This window comes from Protopterus annectens, chromosome 1.part0, assembly GCF_019279795.1.
Source record: "Protopterus annectens isolate FY-2018-M chromosome 1.part0, PAN1.0, whole genome shotgun sequence".
NCBI classification, from domain to species: Eukaryota; Metazoa; Chordata; order Ceratodontiformes; family Protopteridae; genus Protopterus; species Protopterus annectens.
In genome coordinates, this window is record NC_056725.1 from 1,385,909,359 (window position 1) to 1,385,924,535 (window position 15,177).

General features: G+C 38.7%; 1 protein-coding gene across 7 annotated transcripts in view; it reads left to right on the forward strand.

Moving 5' to 3' along the window:
• Window positions 1-15,177, forward strand: part of ANKRD6 (ankyrin repeat domain 6) — a 1,808,044-nt gene that overhangs the window by 1,507,443 nt on the left and 285,424 nt on the right. For all 7 annotated transcript variants that reach the window (XM_044067116.1, XM_044067125.1, XM_044067156.1 and 4 more), the window contains one exon: window positions 1,971-2,075. In XM_044067116.1, coding sequence (XP_043923051.1) covers window positions 1,971-2,075 — 105 coding nt within the window. The remainder of the gene's footprint in view (window positions 1-1,970; window positions 2,076-15,177) is intronic.

Below are 15,177 nucleotides of genomic sequence, written 5' to 3' on the forward strand. Positions count from 1 at the left end.
CAAATTTCTTTCCTTATTCATGATTTTTGTTTAGGCTGTCAGTGGATGAAAAGATTATTTATAAAAAGTCTGAAATGCACCTCAGGGCATCTGGAAACATCATGGCTTCTAGGCATCCCCCAAACCCCCAGCTTAATGCATTTATTTTCTCCACAGTTATTGGAATGCAGTCTTGCCTGTTTAGGATGTGTTGAATGAATGCAGGAAAAAAAAAACTCAAGAGTAAGAAAAATGTTATCTGGACGGTATGTGTAGCCCAGGGTGGGGGAAACCAGGAAGGCATCAGGTGACGAGCATGGGAGGGGAGTGGACAGTGTTGGGAGGGCACCCTCAAACCCTTCGCTTTGTGTGCTAGATCACCCAAGGCTGGCCCTTCTAGCCAGATGCCAGGTTTTCTACATACGGAACTCTGGTGCAGTTCATCTATACTGATGTCAATAAAAGTTATCAGAATCTTATCCAGCATTACCAAACTCACTTATATTGTAGCCTGTAATATTAAGTCATGTTTCTCCATGTGTCTTCTGTTGTCCGTAGTATTAGATGAATACAGCCTATACTGAATGGGTGTAATTTACCAAAACAATGAAAGCAGTTAGACTGAAAGTTCAAAATGTTCAGGCATACCTCTCAGCTATACAGATTTTCGCAGAATGTCCAGATTTTTGCCTCATAATTTTGGTCCATTTTTCATAACATTGTGGTTTTCTGGCAAGTTATTGTCAAATAATTAAAGACTGAAGTTAGAAAATAATGACAGCCATTTGAGTTTCAGACTTCAAACCCTTCAGAAAATTCATGCTAATGCAAAACCTGTAATTCTATCAACTTTCTAAGTTTGTAAGACCAATATTAAAAAAAATGTCCCTGTTTTTGGGCCTTTGTCCCACTTTTATGTATAGCTTTGTCCAGATTTCTTGCTCTTTGAGGTTGAACGGTATGTCAGGCATATGTACATATGTACCACCACCATCAAAATCAATGCAGGAACCTTTATTTGATTGTTGTGTGTAGCATGTACATTTCTCCAATTCTGTCAGCTTATCTGTTACAGATAGTTGTTCTTTTCTGGAGCCAGTAACTAAATGAACTGTATTGCTAGAGGGAAATTTCATCTGCACCTCCCTACACCCTCTAACATAATTGTTTTACATCAGCGGTAGCACAGTCTCAGTGGGTATATTCACAATGGTAAACAAGCCAACTATTTCTGTTACTGTGGTGCTGTACAGTCTGGAAAATAATTTAAATTTGCATAATTGCTATTTCATAATTAAGTCATTCAAAGACTTTTCAGTTAGCAAACATAAGAAAAAAAATCCAGTGATTGGTGCAGCCTTTTCTATTTTATGTAAAATTTGCTCTGCTTTTGAGTGATTTAGAATGACGTGCTTCATGTGTAAGTGCTGTCAAACACATCTCTTTTGTTTTATTTTTAATCTGCTAAGTGTATGCAAGCATATCTTCTGCACACTAAATGAAACCTATAGTTCAGTCTGTGTTTTTGGAGTGTAACTATTGTGTGAAGATTATACTTAACTGTTAAACTTTTTATAACTTGGGATCTCTATGAAAGTTGTCTACTATTTTGTTAAGTGTAAAAATCTAATTTTTGTTATTGCTGATGTTATATTAGCAGTTATGTCAAATGGCACATACTCATCTTTAACCAATAGTAAAAAGCAAGTTGCTTATGTTGGTAGCTGAAAAGCTCAGCTGCTTGGCATTTATCAAGTCAGATTACCAGCGCACTGTCTGCATGGGGCAGCTTTTTCTGATGTTGCTTTAACTCATTAGGAGGGATGCCAAGCTGTGCTACACAATTACTAATTCAGATGCCCTTTCTCATGTAGCAAAGTGTTTTTTTTTTTTTTTATGAAAACATCAAGTACAAGAAAGAAATTAATTGAACAGCAAACTATATATATATGTATCTATATATCATTATTGCTTTACTTATCTGTGAAAAGATAATGACCTTCAGTCGTGGAAGAAGCATGAGGAAAAAGAGAGAGAAACTGAAAGAAGAAAGACGGGCCCAGTCCTGCCCCAGGGATGAAGTGGCAAAGAGCAAGGTGAGTACAAAGCTAAGTGCGCTACATTTAAATATGACAGGTGTTACATTATAGTCAGTTTTGTATCTCATTCTCACTATATCTGTATCTATACTTATAGCTGTGTGTGTGTCTGTGTGCATGCATGCTCATTCATACATATGTATGCATGCACTTTCATGTACACACAAAAGTGTGCATATGTAACATACATACACGCATATATATTCAGTGCACACATGCATACACACATGTACACACATGTATGTGTACACATATGTATATTAATGGTGTGTGTGTATAACATAGTGACACAGTAATACATGTTAATCAGGACCAGATTCAGCATGATGTAATGAAACACACAATTTACATGGTTCGTTGTTGTTGAGTGCCAGAAACTTTGAGTCTTTAGTTTTTTCAAAAATGCATAGCAATAAAAAAGTGTAGTATTTTGTGTTTCTGTACCTTTTTTGCCGTTTTTTTGTCCCTATGTACCAACTATTAACTACATCCTAGCCCAACCAGCTTGCTCACTCTTCTTGGAATGAGAAGCGGTCATTGGAAACCGTCATCCAGGCAACCATCAAGGTTGTTGTTAACCCTAGAATCCAGTACCCTGCAGCAGCTTGATGTCCATAAAACCCCACAATGCCTCCCATTGATATATGTCTGCTTCCATGCATGAGTCAAAATGCAACTACTGGTAGGAAAACAAGTTGCCTGCTGGAACATCTCCCTCCACTGGGTGTTAGACATACAGTAGGTCAGGCTGCATGTCTGTCCACCAGGTTGGGTGAGCCGTTATCAGTGCCCACTCTCACCCTTCCCAGCCACCTCCTGCAGCTCACAATTTGCAGATTGATCCTGAGTTATCTGGACTGTAGTCAAGGCTTCACCCCTCTGCACCACTGAGCTGATAGGTTTGTTCCTACTCTTGTGGGGGGGTCATCTTGTTGAGAATTTTATACTAAGTGTCCTGTCCTTCTTTATCCAACTAGTTGGCTATGTTCTAAGATTTCAATGACATTGGGTTTGTACTTTTCGTTTTAGCTTGCCTTTATTGAATATGGCAGGCAAGCATTTATTTGACTGTGTGCACAACTGCTGTAAAACTAAATATTTATTTTTCGTAAATGTTTCTCAAATTGTTTACAATTATATTCAATGATGTTACTCTGTACTTTGTCGAATATTTACTGAATGAGGTTACACTGATTTGAATGCACTAATATTGTACTGGTCAACTGATGTTTCACAAAAATCACTGTATGGGTGTTTTCTGTTCATGTGCTAGTAGTGATTTACATTTTCCAGCTTATAATTGTACTTTTTTCTAAAACAAACAAAAAACTGGATCATTTTTCCATTTGTTACATCTAATTGAATGTCTGTATAATGCATATTTTTTCTGTTTTTATCCCTGTCACCAATAGCACCGCCTCTTGGGAGAGTTATAGGTATGAATTTGTCAGAACAATGTGGATCATGTCTGTGACCCTCCTAGGAGAGTGTACTTCTATGGACAGGGATATGCACAGTTTGCACATACATATCCTGGATATGCACAGTTTGCACATACATATCCTGTGGGTGATCTCTTACCCACAGTTTGCACATACATATCCTGTGGGTGATCTCTTACCCTCAGTGAAAGTTTCCTCTCAGTTTATCCTACATAAAACAATGAACATGTTTTACACAACTGCTGAGTGTATTACTCCTTCTGTGCTACACTTAAACAAACCACAGGTCCCTATACTGCTGTCAAACCCTTCTAAAGTTATATATGGAGAATTAGCCATAGCTACAGTGGTTACATGCCCCACAAGAAGTTCCTACACTCCTTTTGTTTTCTTGGTTTTTATGTGACTCTAATGCATTTTTCATAATAGGTTCATAGGTGTTTACTAGGCTAATGACCACAAGGGGCTTTTCAAGCCTAACCATGAATCCCAAATCTCTGACATGTTCTAATACCCTTGATAAGTGTAAGCATGGGCCTGGGAGATGAACCATTTACAGGTTACCTCTATTCGTTAGAGACATAGGAGACAAACCAGGGATGAATTTCCAGTTTCCCATCCAATTTTCCAAGTTGCACTTGAATTGGGTTAGGGAAGAACTCTGCTTCACATGAATGGGGAGCCTGTTCCATAGATGGGGTAGTCTCTGGGATACATACCTATCTCTCCAGCAGGTCCTATTTATATCACAGGCAAGGTTTAAGTCTTTAGAATGGATAATTCCGGTGTTGTTTGTTTTGTGGATATGGAGGAGGTCCATCAGAGTGAGGTCTGACAATGCCCTGTATGCCAGGCATAGATCTCCCCTCAAAAGCCTGTAGGAGACAGAATTTAGAGGTAAGGCCCTGAGGCAGTCTGCATAGGACATATTACTTATACCCTGTATTCTTTTGGTGAGAAACCTCTGTGGATGTTCCAGTTGTTGGATATGCCTGGTTAGGTACATACCAAAGGGGGCATTGTACTCAATGATAGGTCTGATGAATGCCAAATACATTTCTATAGGAAATGTAGAACTTATCCCACATTCTCCCAGACTAACTGGCTAGCTTTAAACATTTTCCAGTCTGAATTTAATTATATTTCTAATTTTAGTATTGCCTACTGAATACTCCAGAATCATTAATATTTTTATTTTTGCGTACATTCTTGTTTTTACTTACTTCATTTCTTTCTATATCCTCATAACGTTGATTTATTTCTTCAGATTCTAGTACTGGCATATACTTTTACATTCTGATTACTCTCACTTCATCCATCACTTCTCAAAGTGATTTGTCACACTTTGAGTGCATCACAGCAAAAGATGAGTTAACTGCTGTGATGCATCTTGCAGTGATCATTTCATATTTATTTGGGTCATGTTTTTAATAAAAAGCTTCATTATCTTTTTATTCAACACTCAGCCCAAATAAATTTAGAATTTGCCTTAGTGACGTCAACTAAGGGCCCTTCCATAGACTTTAATGGGTGTGTTGCTTCTCCTGCACAGAACACAACCATTAAAATCTATGGACGCATTTCATGTTTTTATTGAGTTTGTCACTGAGGTTACAGATCATCTTTAACTTTCAGTGGCATCAGCACAAGGGAAGTAAATTTAACAAGTGTTGGAATTAAGTAGGTTTTAGAGGAAAAAACATTTGCCAGTCTGCTGAAAATGCTAATTGGCACTTTATGCTTCACAAGGGATAGTGCTGAAAGGTAAGTCACTGAGTGCAACACTACACTTTAATAAGATTACCAGGGTAACCCGTGTTTAAGAATATTTCACCAGATTCACATAACATTTCATTAAATTCCTCTTCTCTAGATGTTAATCTTGACACTCTAATTAAACTACTGCCAGTCACATTCTTTTGAAGGGTAGGGAGTGGGCCAGCTTGCTGGGGCTGCTGGATGACCTACCATCTCCCTCAGCAGAGCAGAATTTCTACCCCTGGCAACTATTCTGAGCTGTACTGTAGCTCCCCACTGAGGAGAAGCCTCCTCTGCACACATTGAATTCTCCTCAGCTCATTATGAGACTTGCACATGGCTGTGTAGACTCAAGCTCCATTTGTTAGATAACTTGTGCTACTGGTAGGTGTCTCCCATGTGAGATGCCAGAGCCATCTCCCTTTCCCTGGACAGGTGAACTGACAGTGGCCCCTCAACTCCATCTTTTCTCACCAGCTCCTACAGCCACCTGAGCTGAAATTCGTACTTTGGTTATCTGTGATGTAGTTATAGGTTTATCCCTCAACACCACAGAGCTGGCTCACAGAGAACATTCTTCATAATAATCACTTCTGCAGTAGCCTAAGCTATATAGGTAGCTGGACAGCTTCCAAAGTTTCAGGGCACCTTCTACACACCCAAGCCGTTAGTCAGCTCAAGTTGAGCTGACTAAAAAGACAGGTTTGGTTGCCACGCCCTTCAGAGATTTCCTGTCACTGAAGAGTACACTCCTCTAAGGCTTTTGAGGATCGACGGTCAGCTTGAACTCCTCGTTTTCTGGGCAGATAAGTTCCCTTTGGGAAAAAAAACTTCCTATATATATTTTTAAGTAAGATTTTTTTTTTCCAAAGGGAACTTATCTGCCCAGCAAATGAGGAGTTCAAGCTGACTGTCGATCATATTATATAATATAACATATTAGTTTGATAACACTTTCCTGTTCAAGAAAGTTGTTTTAAAGCTAGGAGTTTGTGTTTTAATGGACTGTCATAAAGACTTATTGTACTTTTAAATGGGAGCACTCATATTTCCTGTTAGTTTAAAACTGGTTTAAATGTATTTAAAACATTTTTCTTCTTTGGACAAATTGTGTTTATTTTAATTTTTTTGGGGGGGGCAGGGACTGGCAAAGTGCTTTAAAATTTTTTACTGTGTTTTTGTTTGAAAAACTGACTTGAAATTTTTACTGCCTCTTGCTACATTTTTCCCCAGGAAAGGGGCACCATTTTCATCTTGACCATGGAACAAACTGTCAGTCCCACAGCTAGCCTTTCTTCTAGCCACAAAAAGAAAAAGTTAAGCTAACAGCCTTTGCCACCACAAAAGACTAACAGGTGGGTGACTCTGCTCTGGCCATTATTTGTACTTCAGACCACTCATTTTTTTACCCTCAGATCCATCTGATGTAGCACCTACAGTCAATATGGACCAATGGTTATTCACATCCTCTGTGGCTGTTGGAGTCCACTCAGTGGGAAGGAAGGGCCACTTTTGTCGGTCCTGGGACAGGAACAGGGAAGGCTTCCCTGTTTTGTCAGAATATTGTGCCCATTATTGAGGAAGATACTGCTGCTATTAATAACACTGCTGGCCCCATTTTTCCTGTCAAAAAGAAACAAAAAAACTAAGCATGCATCTACTCCTCCTCAAATTTCCTTGGGCAGGAATAATTTACTGGTTCTGGCTCAGGATTTAATTCAGGCTATTGATCCTTCTTATAAAATAGTTTCTGGTAAAAGAAAGGGTAATACCTGTTTTCCTGAAGAGATTCAAGATTCTGAATCTGGACAGGAAGACAAAGGACAGATACAGGGTCTTCTTCTCAGGTTTCTGATTCAGAATCAGAGGAGAGCTCGGTTTCTGATTCTCCCTGAGGAGATTTTACCTTTCTCTGAGACTACTTCTAGAATGTACCAGTGTTTTCAGTGGAGGAACACCGAGGTCTCTCAGTCACTCAGAAAATACTGAGCTGTTACAGAATGAATTTCCAGAACATTCACCTATTCTTCCAGTTTGATACGTTTTGGAGGATGTGTGTGTGTGTTACTGCCTGCAGATTTCCTGACAGTCAGTCAGCTGCCCCTAAAAAGGCAGATGTATAAAGTTCCTCAGTCTTTTTTAAGTTTTTATACTCTTTTCCCAAACCTGACCCAGCAGCTATAGCTTTAGTTAATCCTACTGCTGCTAAACTTTTTAGCGAGTTCCAATCCTACTCTTTCTGATAAGAATGGGAAGATTATTGATAAGTATAGGAAAAATGTGTGCTTTTTCAACTTTGATTTTCAGAATTTTGAATTGTCAGGGTCACATTTTAAAGCTTGATCTTTGAAAGTATGAGGAATATTTTGTCTGCAATTTCTTCTTGTGAGGTAAAATCTGCTTTAAATAATTTAGTTTTTTCTATTGTACAAGTCACTGTTCATTGTTTAATGTGTGTATATAATTCAGTTGATACTTCTTCAAGGGCTTTGGTCAATGGTACCGTGTTGAGGAGGTTTGTCTGGCTGCATTCTCACAACCTCCCAGATAATGTTAAAAATAAGATTTTAAACTCTCCTTAGGACAGAGAGAGAGAGAGAGAGTTTTTGGCCCTTCTGCTGCAGAGGTGATCAAAAAGTGTGATAAGGTTAAGTTGATAAAGAGAATCTCAGATTTTCCATCCCTTCTTTTTCAAAATTTCTAAGGAATTCTCTAACATCTCATCCAGTTTTGGTAAAAAAAAAATAAACAAACAGTCTCAACAAAATGCAGGTATACAGATGTTTAATAAGAAATGGCAAGGGGTTCTGAAAAGAATTCTATAACACCCCCCCCCCCCCCCCAATCAAGGACAGTCCAAAAAATCAGGTTGACTATTTAAGGGACCTTGTCCATCCCATCACCCTATTTAACTGAGCTTGTCAGTACCCCTCCACCCCAACCCCCACCCCACCCTGGCAGTCCCTTTATCTCTCTAGAAAGTCTGAATCTTCACTTTTCTCTTTGGCACCAAACAGTTTTAGACAAATGGGTTCTGAGGATCATTCTTCAAGATTACAGATGGCAGCGGGAGGAAATTCATCCTTTCCAGGGGTAATCCCTCATTCACTGGACCGGACTTTTTATTTCTACCTGTGCTTTGTCACATGCTGTCCCACGGAGTGATAGAACTAGTTTATTCTTACTCCTTGCTTAGTTTGTGGAGTTTTTTTCAAAGTATCAGGAATCCCTCACTTATTTGAGTAAATCTTACATAAGATGGGATTCCAAGAGAACATTCAAAGTTCTTTTTTGACTCCTTCACACAGGTTTGTGTTCCTGGGGTGTCAGTTAGACACCTCAGTTCAATGAGCTTTTCTTCCACAGAAAAAAGTAGATCTAGATATATATCTGTTTCTCAGGTTTTCCATTTAGACTTCGGTCACTGCAAGGGAATACCTCAGGATTTTGGGTCTCATGGTACCTATCATTCTCATGATACCCCTGGCAAGACACCACATGAGAAAGATACAATAGTATCAACAGTGTCTTTGGTACTAGCACCACAATCCTTTGTCTTTTCAAATCTCAGTGCTGGGCTGTGTTAAAATGGAGATTATTTGGTGGTGACAACAAATATCCTTAAATCCAGGTCTCCCCTTCTCTCTTCCTGTTTCAAGGCAGTCAGTCACCTCAGACTTTGCTTGGGAAGCAGTTTCAGGAGGGAGAAAAAGTGCAAGGTGTGTGGGACACCAATGACAGATGCAAGCACATAAATATTAAAATAGATGCTTACCTTGATCATCTTTGGTCCCTGGGACCTCTTTTAAGTTGTTACAGACAGTGTCACAGTCATGTGGTACATCAGCTAGCAAGGGGGAACCAGTTTGTATCCCCTTTGCAGGCTAGCCATGTTAGCTTGGGATGTAGCTTCCCCTTTGCAGGCTAGCCATGTTAGCTTGGGATATGGCTTCATAACACAGTCTCACTCTACAGGTATCTTGAATTCTGTCAGAGCAAACTGTGTAACAGATGAGCTGAACAGGACAAGGCAGACCCTCTTGAATTGAAACTAGACTGGGGGTTTACCAAGATTTGATCCCTCTGTGGGGAGTTCTCAAATCCACCTGTTCTCTGAACAGTCAGCTGACAAGATTCTTCTCCACAGCTACTTGCAAGAAGGTATGGAAGACAGATGCCTTTTCTTTTCCTTGGTCAGGATTGTTCCTGTATGTCATCCTTTCCACTGATATATGGGGTAATTCTGAAGATTCAGAAGGCATCCCCCAAGATCATTGCAGTGACACCTTTCTGCCCTAGGCAACAGTGGTTTTCCCTTCTTTTGGAAATGGCCAGGAGCAATTACCTTAAGCTTCCACACAGACTGGATCTACTCGTGCAAGATCAGGGATGTTTGATACTCCCTGACCCCAATGAACTTCATTTGACTGCCTGGATGATAGGGTCTTAATTTCCACCAGGCACCTGTTTACTGAGGAAGTGCAACAGGTACTAATGGAGGCCAGAAACCCTGCTACTAGAAAATCATACATTAGCAAATGGAAAAGATTTTCGTGTTGGTGCTAAGGGACCTCCTAGAAAACTGATGGCCCCTTCTTGGGATCGTAATTTTTTGTTAGCTCTGTAACACTTGCTCCATTTCAACCAGTTAGCCTGGCTGACTTAACTTTCTTAACATAAAAAACAATTTTACTAATTACTCTGACGTCTGCAAGAAGGTGCCTTGAGTTGCAAGCTATTATGGTAAGTCAGCTGTAGTTCATTTTCCACAGTGACAGGGTTCCTTGCCTAAATTGGTATCCGTGTTTACTTTAAACCAGACATGTCCAACCCACGTCAGCGGGCCGCATGTGGCCCTCAGAGTTCTTCCATGCGGCCTGCGACCTTTATCTGCAACTTCAGTGTATATATGCACCAAAACACTTTTATCTTTTGTTTTTTTTTGCACCCGTGACCTGTAACTGCAACATCGGTCTGCGCATGAGCCAAAGCACCCTTCCTGTTTTGTTTGTTTTTGTGCTGAAGTAGGATCTGTGCATCCGTGCCACTGTATTATTTCTTGCTGAAGAATATGTGTGTGTGTGTGTGTGTGTGTGTGTGTGTGTGTGTTCGCGCTGAACAGGGATTCGTGTATGGATTTGCCATTGTTGCCTTTGAAAGGGACAGGACCTAACTATATTACTAGGTAAGTGCAGAGTGAGTGCATGCATGAAAGCCAAATGTTTGTGTACATGAAAGTAGAAGAAAAGTGTGTGTGTGTATGTATGTGCATGACAGAGAGAGACAAAGAGAGTGTTGCACTGAATTAACATACCTGTCAACTGTACGGATTTTCAAAGAATGTCTGCTATCTCCTCCAAGCTCACAGAGTGGGGAACAGATGGGTGGCAAGCAGCTAACAGATACTGAAGTACAGCTCATAGACATGATATGAACCTCCAAAAACTGTGATAGTGATGTGATAAAACTCTGTACCTCCAAGGAGGCATCCTATTGGAAAGCTAACAGCATGTAGGAAACTTTCAAAGTACAATCCGACAAGAAAGAGGTCTTTGACTTTGAGTTGCAATATATAGATTTGGGGGTGTCTGAGTCAAGGCTGGCCCAGCCCCCTACACAAAATAATTTCAAATTATATTTTTTGTATGCTTTAATATATTTATGAATGGAACTAGTGCATTTTTATACTTATTACATGTAATTCTCTGAAGTTCTATTTCATTTTCTCTCAAATATGGGAAATAAGTAAGAAACACAGTTGGACGTTAATTGTTTCTGCTAAAAATGTGTATTCAATGCTTTTAATGCATGAGAATTAGTGTAGCAGTTAAAGTGTGGATATCTTCACTGCAAGTAATTTATAAAGGCAGCAACATAAATATGCCTATATAAGTACAGCACTGCTATTACTAACTTACTAGACTTCTTTCAGGTAATTTAAATTTATTTGACATTTGTTAACCGGGTTAGTCCAACTAAGACAGAGTCCTTTTTCAGGGGAGACCTGGGGAGAAAATCTCCACAAAAAAACATTCAATTAATTTGACATATAGTAATACAAAAATTTACATAGACATAAACAAAAGAAGTTATACATGGCAATTTGAATATATATAGCAGCATGAGGAGAATACAGAGGAGAGAAACAAGGAATTTACAGATAGACCTTTAGCTTTTGAAAAGCTAAATACCAGGACAAATAAGATTGGCTGAGAATAGTAGAAGAGATGGTCAAGTATAAAAGAATTTGTAAAGTACAGAATAAAAGCAGAGAGGAAGGAAAGAATGGGTAGCAGTGTTGCAATAAGGAAAGAGATTAGGAGAAAGGTAGAGCAAGAATGAGAGAAAAGGGTACTTTAGAGAGAGTAGTCACTCAGGGGGAAGATAGCACAGACATAGGTTATTTCCCTTTAAGTGAATTTTTACAGCCTTTCTGAATTGGGATTTGGTTCTCTGATGTCTAAAGGTAGTTTATTCCAGTTCTCAGCAGGGTAACAGCTATACAGTTTTTTTTTTACTATGTTGGATTAAGCTTGAGAATAGTCAGGAAATGTTGTTCTGAGCTACAGAGGGTTCTAGTAGGGGTACAGAGGGAGATGATAGATGTTATACTGGGACAGAAAGTGGGTTGGTAGAATAGAATTAATTATTTGAAACTGAGAGAGGAGGAAGTAATGGGGGAATTCTGGCCAGATCAGTTTTCTGAGTGCTAAGCAGTGATGAGTAGGGTATGGAAGTTCAGTAGCAAATTTAGCTATCTTGTTGTAAGTAGACTCAAGTTTAGAGATAAATGTGGACTGTAAAATTTAAGAGCTTAGAGAAGAGTTGGTAATAGGTAGGCATGTGAAAGAGCTCTTTTAGCAGTACTAGAGAGAAAGTTTTTGTTTCTATAAAGGAGACCAAGTTTTTGATGGGTTTTCTTAATGTTACTTAGAACATGCAGGTCAAATTTTAGCTGATCATCGATAGTGACTCCTAGTAGTTTAGTGTGGCTTTCTACTGTGATGGATGTATTATTGAGGGAATAGATGGTGAAAGATGATTTCAAGTGGGACATTGATTTTGGTATGAAGAGTAAGAGTTTGGTTTTCTTTGGATTTAAGATTAGAAGGTTTAGGTTAAGCCAGTTTTCAGTAGACAAGGAGGCCTGTGTTTTAGTACGAAGCTCAGGGAAGGTATCAGTAATGGTGATGACTGTGGAGTCAGCTGCATACTGGACAAGAGATGAGTATGGGTAGAGGAAGATAACTGATTAGTGAAGATATTAAAAGCAGTGGCCCAAGAGTTGACCCTTGTGGAACTCCCATCTGTATAGGGAGTTCAGCGGAGATAGCAGAGCACCATTTGACAGATTGGAAATGGTTGCTAAGATAACTGGAGAACCATGAGATAATGGAGGTTGACAGGTTTAAATGTATGCATTTATATAAATAATGTGACATTTTCATTATATGTTTTAAAAAGGTCAGTTCCTTTCTTACTTTTTTTTCCACAGTTGCCCGATTTAAAAGCATAATATTTGAATTGTACTAGCATACCAGTGTATTGCATTTTTGTCAGAAAAGTTCAGCCTTGAATTAATTTTGCAAATATAAAAATGAAAATCGATATAAGCAAGAGGCCAAATGTTATTAGAGTACCACACCACAAGGCTCTCAACCTCCCAGCCATACCTCTCAAATGTGTAGAATTTTGCAGAATGCAAAGATTTTTGCCTGTTGGTCTGATCAACCTAAAAATTGTAGTTTGCTGGCAAGTCTTTGAGAACTGATGTCACTAAACAGTAACAGACATATTCAACAGACTTTCATACTCCTTTTAAAAAATCATTAATAAAAAAAGAATGTTATTCTAACAAGTTCTCTACAGCAATAATCAAAAAAAAATCTCTGATCTGGGGCCTATGCCCCATTTTTTTTTTTTACCAAGAAATGCTAGCTAGGGAGAGGTTAAGGTAGTGCTTCCCATCCTAAAAATGTGGAGCAGTATCTCCCATAATGTGGAAGAAATGGGCAAAATGTGAAACGATTAATGACTTACTAACAACTTAAATTAGGAACCTTACAGGATGGTTAAACTCCTTTCTGGAATGGAAGAATCATATTATTGTCCAAATCAACAAAGGAAAAACATACCCAGACATGTCAAACTATATACTACAGACACACAGTCGTACTTTTACCTTTATCTAAAAATCTTTATAAATATGCACAGATTATTAATGTATCAATGACCTAATCAGTAGCAAATGTACTACTCTTAGCAACAAAACACAAATGTCTTGTCAAAGTATGAGCTACAGTCTTCACTTGTAGCTTTCACCTGTGCATCAAAACAAATGACAGAAAGTATTGTATTCAGTATTCCAGAATCACTCTATTAAGTGATCTCACTGATCACAATCACTCCATTTGGTAGAACAATACAAATACATTTTATCCTGTAGAAAACGTACTGCAGCAGTTCTTTTACATCCCCTTTTCTATATTTTCAACAGTAGCTTATCAGAGTATTTGCTGTCTCTTGTAATGTGACATGCAGATGATTAAGGTATTTTTCCTGCAAAAAGATTGTCAAAACTCACCTGTACCTCCTAAAGCTCTCCACTCAAGGAAGAAGAACTGGTTAACCAGTTTTGGTGCCCTTTCAAATGGTAGCTGAGTAAAAGGAGTGCTTTCTACTTAAATTTATGCTAATGCAAAACCTGTTATTCTATCAACTTTCTAAGTCTGTAATAGCAATGTTTAAAAACTGTCCCTGTTTTTGGGCCTTTGTCACACTTTTATTTATGGCTTTGTCCAGATTTTGTGCTCTAAGAGGTTGAGAGGTATGAGTGCGCCCAGTGTGACAGTGGAAAATAACTCGGTAAATCGTATTAGTGGTCAGACTTACACAAATGTCCTTTTTGTATCGAGTACAAACCTTTACAGTCATGATCTACAAGTGATGAAGATTTTCTAAGAGCTTTGTGGACATTGTTCATATAGTGTGTTTGTCATGATGTGAGAGTTTTTAGCTGTTTTCTTGTAGACAGACTTCACAGAATTATTAAAATTGTTAGCAAATTCAATATTTAATTCTGATAAAGTGAAGCTTCAGATGTCTGGTAAGCTATTATACCCTACATAAGCAGTTTTGAAATAACTGGTGTAACTGATGTAGCGCACCCGCAGGTGTAGCTGAAGTAGGTATGGGTTCCTTCCTACCTGACTCTGGTGACACCCCTATAGGCCCAACACACCAAGTTGGCAAGAATGACAGATTTTATTCTAGGTGACACATCTAGTTTAAAAGGCAGTAGCACAACCACAAATTATTTCAACAGTGCACCAGTCAATAGTAAGGCAAGGTGAGATATGCATGCATTGAAAACATACATTCACCCTCTTCCCCATAACTCAACAGAAAAAGGTCGTGACATTCAAACATGCACAAAGACGGCAATATCAATGAGCAGTAAAGCTTTATAATGCAGCAATATAAACACGGGAAAAAATGCAATGTCATTAATTAAAAAAAGAGTTATAATACAACAATACAGATATGAGAAAATGCAATGTCATTGAGTGGCAAAATTATTGAAGGCAGCAGTCCTAACACAAGCAAAAAATGCAGTGTCATTGAACAATGAAGATTTATAATGCAACAATACAAATATGAGAAAATGCAATGTCATTAAGCAGTACTAACACCCTCAACCCCCTTGATCAATTCTAAACAGACCAACTATGAAACACTCTGTTCAATGCCCAGTGACTACTTACATTCTTGCTGCCAGCATGATAGGGCCCAAGTTGGATCTCATATGGATCCCAGTTATTTATAATCCACAAAGCATTTGGGGGGGTCCACAATCTTATAAAAATATATAATGATGGCCAGAGCCTCTCACCACTCCA